Here is a 13,298-nt window from a genome sequence, read left to right as displayed (position 1 = left end):
TTGATACTTGTTTTTGTTGAGTCTGCGACTTTTGTTGCAGAAAGCTCGATATAGGGACGGTGATCTAGTGGCAGCGTTAGCTAACTTCTTAAAAGCTTTATCTTTTAGAAGGTGGAATACCAGGATGCTTCATACTTTGTTTATGGATGCCTCATGTTAAGAAGTTTCTGTCAGTCACATGTCCAATGTCCTTGACCTAATTTTAATGGTTCAGTGACTACTTGGAAACAAAGTTAAGATTTTTTGTAATGTTAAATTCTCTCTTTATCATAAGTTATAGATAACTATATTTGGTATGTGTGTACCTTGCAAGGTCATCATGCCCGACAGACAGTTTTTCCTAGACCTCGACCTCATTTCATGGATCAGTGAACAAGGTTAAGTTTTAGTGGTCAAGTCCATATCTCAAGATACTATAAGCAATAGGTCTTGTATATTTGGTGTATGGAAGGACTGTAAGGTGTACATGTCCAACTGGCAGGTGTCAACTTACCTTGACCTCATTATCATGGTTCAGTGGTTATAGTTAATTTTTTGTATTTTAATGTTTTTTTTTATACTGTATGCAATAGGTCTACTATATTTGGTGTATGGAATGATTGTAAGGTGTACATGTCTAGCTGGCAGGTGTCATCTGACCTTAACCTCATTTTCATGGTTCAATAGTCAAAGTTTAGTTTTCCTGGTTAATGTTAAGTTTATGTGACAGTAGTAATTATATAATAAAGCTTCATATTAAGAACTATAAACATAATATCAATGATAAGTAAAGAAGGCGAGACATTTGTGCACACTTTTTTATATAGATTAGACTTGTTTTTTACAATTTAATGGTTAAACACTTGTCATTGTTGGGCCCTATATAGCTTGCACTTCTGTTTGAGACAAGGCTCTGTGTAGAAGACAATTCTTTGACCTATAATGGTTTACTCTAACAAATTTGAATTTGAATGGAGAGTTGTCTAATTTGCACTCATGCCACATCTTCTTAAATCTACATGTTTAAGACTGATTGATTTTGTAAAATTAATTTGCAGGGTTCTTATAACAAATAGATTTTCAAAGAGTCACAAAATTTGCAGAGAATTATTTTTTTAACCAGAAATAATAAGTAAACTGATTTTTTGTTGCATAAGGTTGATTTTTATCCAATGCAGCTGATGACTTAAAATCTCTTTTAAACATCTATAAAAGGATATAACTAAATAGATTTATATCTGATAATTCTTGGCCTAATTTCATTCATTTTGTCTATTCTTTCAATAGATAATTCTATACTTTATTATTCTGTTAACAAAGCTTCCGTATTACAAATATTTAATTCACTTTCCCCCCCCCCTAAATAAGGACATTTTTATAGGTTCTTTCTTTTAATGTTTGTATGCTTTCCAAAATGATCCTAATATACATGTCTGACGTCATTTTTTTTTATTTCTATGGTAATTATTTGTGTAGTAATGGACTTCTTGATACAAAAATTTGGTTTAAATGTTTGGTGTATATCTGCTATATTCATTAAAACAAAAACTGCATTTCTACATTTATATTTTGATGCAGTTGAAATTTTTATAAACTTAGGCTGGGACAATTAAATATTCATGTATTCGTCCAAGTCTTTGGTATAATGTATCAATGCATGTAAGTTTATCAAATAAACTTCTTCATAACAGTGTTTCACATTTTACTTTTTGTTGATATCATCTTGTCAGGCAATTAGTTTTCTTGGTTGAATTGTTTTACATTTGTCATTTCAGGGCCTTTTATAGCCATGGGGTACATATTTTGTTCATTGTTGAAGGCTTTATGGTGACCTATAGTTGTTAATTTCTTTGTCATTTGGTCTCCTGCAGAGAGTTGTCTCATTCACAATCGTACCACATTTTCTTATTCTTATATATTATCTGTAAATCTAATATAGCTGATGAACTTTTCTGTGAAATTTTTTCTTTTATCTACTTTTTTAATCTTTTAGATTTTTTTTTATTTATTTATTTAATTTCAACAATTACAACAATTTAACTAATAAGCATAAACATCAGAAAAAAACATGTTTACAAATTAATATGCAAACACTCTAAAATGGCACGTATATATCCTCCAAAAATCTGCATCAGGCAGATGAGCTAAAACTCAACACAGATGACATGCGTTACATCATACTTGAATGTACAGAAGGATCTAAGTAAAAATGGCATCTGTTGTAGGGACTATTGCATTTACTTCAGTAAAAGTGTCAATTGGATCTCCATTTATCTGTGACCTGGAGCACTAGAAAAGTCAATTTTTGACTTTCCAGATATGACATCATAATTACTACGATACAGTGAGGGTCGTAGATCCCATGGATTATTACGATAAACTCCTAAATAGGTGTATACATCTGGTTTATACATCAATGGACATTTTATACCAATTTTTCTGAGTCCATGTTCACAGTCCATAACTTCCTCCTCATTCAGATAATTATCATTATATACACATACTACATGTTCAAACTTGTTCTTGTTTTCACCACAGTCTTCAACTGGAGAAACCTTGGCACTGTGACAAGGAATTTCCCCCTTAACAATAGCCTTAGCTACAATACTCCATAAATGGTCAGCTTTTGCACCAGTTTCAGCATGGAAAAGCCATTTTCCACATGTAACTTTAAATATTCTGGCTAAATCAGAAATTGTCTCCACATTTATGGGTCTATTAGATTTCTGAATATCCTCCCACATTTGATGTAATCCTTCAAGGTCCTTATCATCATCATCTTCATCCTCTTCATCTCCTTCCTCTTCATCTTCATCCTCTTCATCTTCTTCATATTGGTTTCCCCTGACACATATCCAACCAACTCCCTTTGATCTAAAATAATAATAGCTAAATATAGTCAAAATATTAATCAAATTTCATTCTTGTATTACTTTTTTTGGTTAGGAAATGTTAACACTCATGATGTACTTGTAACTTTAGGGCAAAGGAATGGGTTGTGACAAGGGTGTTTTGAATTATTTTTTTACCAGTTTTGAATCAGCAATTGGTCGTATATTGGACTATCATGTCTGCATCATTGTCTGTGGCGTCTGAATACTTTTAGTTTTCGCACTCTAACTTTAGTTTTTAATTTGATTTGAACACAAGGTTTATGACCACAAAAGGAAGGTTGAGATTGATTTTGGAAATTTTGGTCCAAACAGTTTAGGAATTTGGGGCCAAAAAGGGCCCAATTTGGCATTTTCTTGGTTTTCGCACAATAACTTTAGTTTAAGACAATAGAAAAGTATGAAATTTTGACACAAGGTTATGACTACAAAAGGAAGATTAGGATTGATTTTGGGAGTTTTGTTTCCAACAGTTAAGGAATAAGGGGCCAAAAAAGGGCCCAAATAAGCATTATTCTTGTTTTTTGCACAATAACTTTAGTATAAGTCAATTGAAATCAATGAAATTTAAACACAAGGTATATGAACACAAGAGGAAGGTTGGGATTGATGTCAGGAGTTTGGGTCCCAACGAATTAGGGGCCAAAATTAAACTTTGTTTAATTTCATTAAAAATTGAACTATTGGGGTTCTCTGATATACCGAATCTAACAATGTATTTAGATTCTTTAATTTTTGGTCCAGTTTTCAAATTGGTCTAATTTAAGGTAAAGGATCCAAACTTAGTTTGATTTTAACAAAAATTGAATTCTTGGAGTTCTTTGATATGCTGAATCTAAACATTTTCGCCATATCTTTCCATGTTTTCTTCAGTTTATGTTCAGTTCTTTATGTTTTTGAAGTATACTGATTTTTCTATATGAAGATAACTTCAAATGCAAAATATTCTTAGCTTGAAAACGTGTTTGGTTTGTGTAAAATCATCTGAAAAGTTGGATTAAAGGGTGTTTGAAATTTCCTATTTTTTTGTCAACGGGGGACACATTTTCGCCGTTTTTACATATCTATTTAAAACCAAATAACTGCAGCTTTAAACAATATTTATCAAATAAATTTCATTATAGACGAATAGCAGACATTTGAAAAGTGTAAAAAAAAAGAAATTTAGGGCAATCAGTCAAAGAATTACTAAGAATTGCACCTTGAAATCGTTTTTTTCATTCAGGAAATTGGCTGAAAATCGTTGTGCATTTTGTGGTCCTGCATAAGTGCCGAAATTTAGTCTCATTTTCAAAAATAATCATATTTGTCATAAAAAATATAATCTAACGGCATATTTCTTCCATTTTAACCATCCTTTGAAGTTTTTACACCTCAAAATCATAAAACGGCGAAATCGTGTCCACGGCAAATATGAGCGCCCCACTCTACTTAGTTTTTTTATTATGGTCCCAGTTTTTAAGTTGGTCCAAATCAGGGTCCAAATTTAAACATTGTTTGATTTCAACAAAAAATCAATATATTGGTTTCTTCAATATGCTGAATCTATTAACCATGCATTTAGATTTTTAATATTTAGGACCGGTTATCAAATTGGTTCACATTGAGGTCTAAAGGGTCCAAAATTGAACTTTATTTGATTTCATCAAAAATTGAATTCTTGGGGTTCTTTGATGAATCTAACCATGTATTTAGATTTTGGATATTGGAATACCACAAAGGGATGGTAAGAATTGTCTTTGGAAGTTATAGCTCTAACCATTACGGAATAAGGTGTAAAAAGGGGGGGAAAAGGATTTCCAGGTTAATGGACAATTACAAAACATAATTTAAAAGCAGTGTAAGGTTGGTAATTTAAACTTAACTGCTCTTAATAAATTATGTATATTGGAAATTTGCCAAAAACTTTATTACTAATTAATTCCATTGGAAATTTGCCAAAAACTTTAGGTTAATGAACTTCATTGAAAATTTGCCAATATAAAATGTTGCATTGGAGTTATCTTTCTTTGTCCAGAATAGTAGTTAAATTAACTTAAAATCATGACTGTATGACATTTTATGTTTTATGATGTATTTCAATGAGTAGTTATTGTTGAAAACTCCATAAGAAATTTGAATTGAGATCATTTTTGGAATAAGGGAAAGGGGGAGGTTAAAAAAAATTGTTGGGGTTCAATTTCATTTCAGATTTCAGAAATGAAAAAGAAAATTTCTTCAAATATCTGACAGAGGATTAATATTCAACAGCATACTAAATTGCTCAAAAGCACAAAAACAAAAAACATGTTAAGTTCATAAGACCACATTCATTCTGTGTCAGAAACCTATGCTGTGTCAACTATTTAATCACAATCCATATTCAGAGCTGTATCCAATTTGAATGTTGTGTCCATACTAGCCCCAATTGTTCAGGGTTCGACCTCTGGGGTTGTATAAAGCTGCGCCCTGTGGAGCATCTGGTTAATTTTAGTTGTGAGTTATTACTGAAAATTTTATTCAAAAAATCATTCCCAGTCAAACTTATCTATAATACTAAATTAACGAGGTCCAATTTGTCAGCCGTCATCAGGTAAAAACGGCAAATCAAAGAATTCAACTTTATATATAGCTAATATAGGACATTGGTGTTGATTAAAAATAACACCACTCCAGACCCTTTTGTTGTCCACATAATTAATATTGCCAATAATTAATAAGTTCCAGGTCGAATCTGATACCGATACCAATAGTACAATTTATTCACCTGTTACCTATTACCTTATCTGTACGTTCCGTATTTAACAGGCGCACCACCATACAGTGTATTTAGGATTTTGCTATTTATATATACACGGGTCATAACCACAGGATTGACACTACTAAATTCAACCATTGTCACATTGTTCCCTATTGTAGTATTTTAATAAGTATGACTTTCTAAGATGACCATACCGTTACGAATATTAAAAATCTGGACTTAAATTAAGGCGTATAGGTACAGTTTTCAATTTGTTAGCCAGCATGACATGCATGACGTAAAACAGTGAATCAAAGAATTTAACTTTATTTTAAATATTTTTAACCCTTTCCTCCATGGTATATTTTTTTAAGATGCATGATTCGCATAGGATTTTTTCAATAAAATAAAATCCTCAGGATTGAAGTATTAATGCATTGCAAAAAACAAATATTTCATCAAATAAATTGAAGTCTGACATTCTTATGAATATCCTTTTCATATTGAAGACAAATTTTATTAAGTTTGATGCAGACATTTTGTAATCAAATCATTTCAACTGAGGTACTACACAGGCGTCAAAAGGCGTCATTATGTAGTAAAGGGGGTGGCGTCAAAAGGCGTCATTATGGAGGAAAGGGATAACTTATATAGGACAATGCTATTGATTAAACAAGTGAAACTGCGAGCTACTGCTCACTGATGATACCCCCGCAGCAAGTGGATAATATTAATAGTGTAAAAATATGAAAGTGCACGGTAAACAGGAAGTTGTTGAGTGATGAATCTGAAAACGCATCACACGGTATAGCTGACTTATATAAATCCTGAAACCAAATTTCAGAAATCCTTGTATTGTAGTTCCTGAGAAAAATGTGACAAAAATTTTCAACTTGGCTATCATGTGTAAAATCATACAAGTGTTCGGTAAACAGGAAGTTGTCAAGTGATCAATCTGAAAACACATCACATGGTATAGCTGACTTAGATAAACCCTGAAACCAAATTTCAGAAATCCTTGTATTGTAGTTCCTGAGAAAATTGCGACGAAAAATATTCATGGGACGGACGGACTGACAGACAGATGTAAAAGAAGAGGGATGAAAGACACCAAAGGGACAGTCAAACTCGTAAATCTAAAACAAACTGACAACGCCATGGCTAAAAATGAAAAAGACAAACAGAAAAACAATAGTACACATGACACAACATAGAAAACTAAAGAATAAACAACACGAACCCCACCAAAAACTAGGTAAAACAGTATATCCCCCCGCTTTTAAAAGGGGGGTATACCCCCCTTGTTTAAAGCAGGGGTATAAAAATACTCCATTCCAGGCACTTTTGTTTTCCAAATAATAAATATTACCAATAATTGATAAGTTCCAGGGGGTTCAAACAGAAAGCTTTTTAAAGCAGAGAAAACTGCATGACTTTAATCATATAATATACATAGTTATATACTTTAATTCAGTCAAGGACCCGGGATATCACAGGTGTGTTCTAGTATTTTTGGAAAGATTAGAACTTGTTCTAAATCTTTACTTAGGCACCAGCCTCCCTAACAACAGGACAGGTTAGCTACTGTTACTAAATGTATTCACACTGAAATATAGTTCCCTATGATTATCATGTATGTGCACATAAAACACATATAAACTGTGAAAAAATAGATATATTATTGGAGCAGTTCATTCAAGAATGTATGTCATTAAGGTGTGTTGATGTGCAGGTATTTTAAATTTTGTTTTGATTAAATAAGTGGGTATTGATTCAAGACAGTACTAGTATGATTGACAACTGTCATTATCTCTAAACAATCAGAGACAAGGTGGACCTTTAATTACAATGCCCCATCTCCTTAACTCAATAACTGTCAATCAAATTGACCACATTACCTATCAACCTCAGTCTTACATAATTATACAGACCACTCAATATGCATCTAATTCTAAATACAAAAGTATTTGACCTCATAATTGAATACACAAATGTGTATATTAGATGTTTAGTATTTTTAAAAATGATAGATTTTTTATATTGCTAATTACTTTTGATCTACATTACATAAAGTGAATTATATCTGTTCAAAATATTTATAGTATAACTAATCGCCGTATTTGAATATAAAAAATAAGACAACGCGTGACCGAACGACGCATGGATTAAACGAGTGCGCAGCACGAGTTTAATCCATAGCGGCGTTCGGTTACAAGTTGTCTTATTTTTTATATTCAAATACGGCGATTAGTTATACTTTTTATTACATTGTCAAATGGCTTTTATTTATGAAATTAATGTAGAAAATGTAAGGAACTATATGGTTTTCCTACGCATGTTTTGTTTCGACGTTATCGACGTCTTGACAACGCCTATTGTTGTATGACGTCAGAGAGTGAAATAACCACGTTTATTTCACATGTGAAATTATCGGATTTATCTAACTGGGAAATCAATGTAATTCATTGCAACCAATGTAATAAAAATGATTAATGGATTGACAAAATCTTGAAAGAAATGAAATGTAAGTATAAATATGATTATATAAAAGGTATTGAAGTAAGGCGTATAATTTACTTGATAAATTTCCAATAATCATCTGTAATTAATCAACAATTTAGATTAGTTCACTTTTTTTTTTATCAGGAATTGGTCTGAAACAATTTTTAAATTTTAAAACTTTAAATTATAACAAACCATTGTTTATTAGTTTATTTCCCATCAATCATTATATCTATTTTAGTCATTTGAATTTTTATTACAAATGAATATATATTTTTGCAAAAAAATAAGTTTTTTAATCGGTTTTCATTGAAAAAGTTCTTTTTCAATGCCCTGTGTTGAAAAATACTTTATAAAAATTGATCAAAAGGCACTCTTAAACTTTTAATCTTCAATGTCATATAACCTCCCTTTCAAATTACAAAATGCCCAAAAACAACATTTTTAGATTATTTTTGTTGACACTTTAATAAAGTTTTTGGCTGTTGGTCTAGATGTACGTCTTACAAGGATAGGTGGTACCATTTACTAAAAGAATTTTATGATTTGCCTTTTTTTTGTTTTTTTTTTAAACATGTTCAGAACAAGCAACATAATTTCGATAATATATAAACTGCAGTTTAAATAAAATTGTGCAAATTAAGAGACCCATATTATATAAATTGAGCTCATTTTATCAAACAAGTTTCCTTCTAAAGACCTGCTGTTAATGCAATTTTCAGCAATAGTGCTTTACAAATGTTTATTTTTCCCCACCATACCTTAATATGAAGTAATTCAAACTACTCTTCTAATCTTTCCATGAGTGATTTCCATCACTTTGATTTATAAAGCCAAAATGTCTTTTTGTTATACATGCACTACCATATACTCTGATTATAAATTTACTCCTTAGAAGTGTAAAGGACATGTACTGAGGCCTGATACTATGTGACTCACTTTTCACAAGTAATACCTGTAATGGCATGATGGTAAGTTTGTATTTAACCATTGTTCAAATACTTCATAAGGTTGATCTGTCTGTCTGTAAGTTATCCATCTATCCATATCACATGCCAAAGATTCTGCAGCTAATGACTCTGACTTATACTGAGATGTAGACCATTCCATATTTGCAATGGCTAAAAAAAAACATAATTAGGTAGTTAATATATATTATGTCAATCTTTTTGATACATCAAAATGTTAATAATAAGCCTAGTGGTTTGCTGCTGTAGTGCAGAAAGGACATTTATTATATAGCTGTGACATTCATGATATCATAAAATGTATTACAAGAAATTTATATATAATATATAATAATTATCAAATCAAGTACATAACTTTTTTTAAAGTCAGCAAGATATATAATAAAAAACATAATCATGATGAGCTTAAACCGGTTTTTAAACAGATTAATTATAAAGAACAGAGCATGCAAAATGAATAAAATTCCAAAGAAGTGGGGTAGCATACCTAAACAAATGTTTCCACACCAGTCTGTATTTACAAAAATGATTTATAAGTTGTACTTTATAGAAGAAGAGGATGCTTTATTTCCATAAAATGGGCTCACAAGGAGCATTATATAATATCATTATAAATTAATACTATTCTTTTACAAATATAATAAACATAGTCCGAGATTACTCTGACGTCCGACGGCTGTTTGCCAGACAAGCTAGGCCCCAGACGTCAGAGTAATCTCGGACTAAATAAACAATACACTATGCATAGTAACAAAGACAAATAAGATGTTTATATCTACATTACTACAAAAATGAAGAATAATTAAAATTGTAAGAATCAGGACTCCTTAGGATCAAACATTGCCAAAGTTGATCAAACAACTCACAACTGTCCACCAGAAACATAAATGTTAAAAAGCTAATAAAAAAGATCTACTTTGGACTTTTTCAAAAGTACAATCAGGTTCAACACATTTGTTTTTCGTTCATTATTTGTACATAAAAAAAGGCCATTAGTCTTCTAGGTTTTTTTTTTTTACATTTGTCATTTCTGGGCCTTAACGTAGTCCTATAATATAAGACTCTGGAGGTTCATATCATTTACATTCAACGTTTTTTTATCGGATATTTTTTTTTTACTATCAATGTTGAACCCCAGAGTCTTATAACAAGTATCCATTTTCTCGTAGTGGATTCCCAACGAATTTTTGTGGGAACTTTGAACGACAATTTGACAATGTTTACGAAAGTTTTAAGTTTACTGATGTCATTATCCTTTCAAGTGAACATCTCAAATAATAAATAAAATGTCTTACCTTATCATATGTTGGATTTATATCCTTTTTTTTTAGCCACTTTTCAAACTGTCCCCCCTTATTTCAAATTGTCAAGCGGATCAAGTACGAGAAGTTCCGCAGGTCTTTCCGAATGTTAATCAGTTGTACATATTTCAGAATATTCATTGGAAAACGAATTTTGTTATGACTTTAAGATGATTATAAATGTTGAAATGATTAAATTCATTTTTATTTCGTCATCAATAGAAAAGGAAGCTTACCATCAAATCTTTCTAAACCCTTAAGAGGCGACCATTTAGTATTCATAAAAAGGTAAAAGGATGGTTGTATAAATGAATGCTATGTCCCGATGATAACATGAATTACACGGTGATAATTTCTACAAAGACTTATGAGGGAGGGTAGGAGGGGTCCCAATCCCGAAATCCCGAGCTTAAAAACACGAAATCCCGAAATCCCGGCCTTAAAAACAACATCATCCCGAGGTCCCGAAATTCGAATAAAGAATTCCCGGATCCCGAAAGGGTCAATCCCGAAATCCCGAGCTTAAAAACACCCGGAGTCCCGATAAAGATCCTACCCCCCTCAGTTATTGAAAGAAAGAAAAACTGTGTAATTAAAATAATGGTCAAAGCTGGAAATGGTGACTATTATTACATACACGAATAAGGTAGTTGGCTTTCTCGATTTACTTTCTTTAGAGATTTTTTTTCATGTTGGAGATTTGCCATTACAGCGTTTTTTTTTCCTCTCGCGGAACTGGCCATGTGGTATAAACTGCTTACATCAATTTTATTTAAACTCTTGTTGATGTAACATTATTTTGTCTCATCGGCTTCAATACCACATCACCTTGCAATTTTGATTAGGGCTAATTGCATAATGCTTGTAGAGTAAAGCTTTGGTCGACTTGCTAAATATCAAATGTCCAAAATCAGTGTTGGCCTATTACCGTATATTGGCAATAAGCTGACAGATGCGCTAGGGATGGATTAAGTTTGATTTTATCATGATAACTTTACTTTGTCGCTTAAAGCCACCGGCAATATATAAGCGATATCATAAACTGCACCAGCACTTGTATCAGATGTTAAATTGTAAATGCATTGACCGTAGATAACTTCATAGAAGATAAATCATATACAAAGAAAGACGAACGATGCGATTTTCAGCACTGTCGGTGTCCTTCTTGTAAATGTTGTGCAAAGTGTTTAAAAAAATGTACTTGTCGAGAAAGGAGCAAATTTAGTGGACGAGTTTCTAAAAACACCCAGAGATTTAAATTGCATTCTTTCTAGAACTTCCTTCTCTAACAACTTGCTATTATTCTTTGTAACAACTCGATTTTTGCCTCGCCAGCTATTATTAATTTCTATTTATACATACAAGAAAACGTTTGATGAATGAGAATTGGCTCGCTCAACCCCGTTGTTGGAACTCGTATTTTGAAAGATATTTATCTACTCATCCGCCCTCACAACTAGAAATTAACTTCTACTGATGCTTTAATAACAACTTGGACAAGAGAACTTTTGGTGAATGAGAATTGGCTCGCTCACTGTTGTATGAACTCGTATTTCAAAGGATCATCGCCTCGCCCGCTCTCACGACTCGCAATTGATTAATGTTCATTCTTAACAACTTGGACAAGATAACTGGCTTGCTCACTCCGTTGTATAAACTCATATTTTGAAGGACATGTATGGCCCGCTCTCATAACTTAAAATTAATATCTTGTGATGCTTAACAACTTACTAAAGAACATTTGGTGAATGTGAATAGCTCACCTCTGTTTTATGAAGCTGTACTTGGAAAATCATGTATTGCACGCTCTCACACTGGTGCACTCTCACGGAACATTTCAACTTTATACCGTTAGCAGCTAGCAGATTTCATGAACATTTGAACTCGTATTTCGAAAGAAATCGCATCGCCCGTTCTATTGAATAGAGAACATTTCTTTTGTGAATTTGGCTCGCACGCCTCCGTTACATGAACTCATATTTTCAAAGACATTTATAACCTCCCCCGCTATCACAACTCGCCCATGATTTCTGTTGATGCTCAATTAACAACTTGGAGAACTTTTTTACTAATCTGTTGATACATTATAACTGTATTTTGGACATTGTTCTTTTCAACTGTAAACAATATACTTATACCGTTTTTTTCGGGGGGGAGGGGGGTGTTAAAATAGAACCGTGCCAATTTTTTTTAATCTTTATGTTGTTCTCTATTCTGTTAACCCCATTCGTAATCTCTCAGCACTTTTTATGGTTATCTCAATAATTGCATGACACCATTACAATTGGACGGGTTTTCGTTCGTTGTTCTATACTGGTTAAAAATATTATCGTCAAATTCGTTTCGTTCACGAAATCCTTAAAATAAAGAATCGGCACATATATTTGAAATAAAATGGCGTGAAAAAAATTGTTTGTCAACTCAGGATAAAAGTGATGGATTAGGAACATTATTTTTAACAATCAATACGGTAAGAAGTTACTTTCATTCATATTTAGGTTGTTCCTAATAATTTTATTTGTTTTGGCAGTGGATTATTAATTTTAATTTTTGCTACGAGAAAAAATGACAAATTTTATAAGACTCTGGGGTTCAACATTGATAGTAAAAAAAAAATATCCGATAAAAAAACGTTGAATGTAAATGATATGAACCTCCAGAGTCTTATATTATAGGACTAGGCCTTAACGGACCATGTGGTAAAGGCTTTGCTCATTGTTAAAGGCAGTACCTATATTTGTTAATTTCTGTGTCATTTGTTCTCTTATAGAGGGTCATCTCATTGGCAAGCATACCACATCTTCTTTTTTTATAATTAATACCTAAAAGTGCAGTCTAAAACTTTACAGGCATTCAATTTCCCAAGAAACATAATTATGGTTGAATAAATCAAAGTAAAAATAAAATCAACTTTTCATGAGATATTTCTGTAATCCAC

General features: G+C 32.0%; 1 protein-coding gene across 1 annotated transcript; it reads right to left on the bottom strand.

Moving 5' to 3' along the window:
* Positions 1–1,980: 1,980 nt before the first annotated feature.
* Positions 1,981–9,568, bottom strand: LOC134712432 (UPF0696 protein C11orf68 homolog). The gene is made up of 3 exons (XM_063573965.1): positions 9,547–9,568; positions 9,047–9,212; positions 1,981–2,853 (listed from the first exon to the last, which is right to left on the bottom strand). Exons 2-3 carry the CDS (start codon positions 9,199–9,201, stop codon positions 2,250–2,252), a joined length of 759 nt encoding a protein of 252 aa, XP_063430035.1. The 5' UTR covers positions 9,202–9,212; positions 9,547–9,568; the 3' UTR covers positions 1,981–2,249.
* Between the last annotated feature and the right edge of the window lie 3,730 nt (positions 9,569–13,298).

Source organism: Mytilus trossulus, chromosome 3 (genome assembly GCF_036588685.1).
Source record: "Mytilus trossulus isolate FHL-02 chromosome 3, PNRI_Mtr1.1.1.hap1, whole genome shotgun sequence".
In the NCBI taxonomy this organism is placed as follows: Eukaryota; Metazoa; Mollusca; class Bivalvia; order Mytilida; family Mytilidae; genus Mytilus; species Mytilus trossulus.
This window is presented reverse-complemented; position numbering and strand designations above follow the sequence as displayed.

Bases quoted from the DNA above. Each gene is read 5' to 3' on its own strand.
- LOC134712432 (XM_063573965.1), bottom strand. From the start codon at position 9,201: ATGGAATGGTCTACATCTCAGTATAAGTCAGAGTCATTAGCTGCAGAA. The intron at 2,854-9,046 runs GTATTACTTGTG...TTATTATTTTAG, and splicing joins TTACCATCATGCCATTACAG to ATCAAAGGGAGTTGGTTGGA.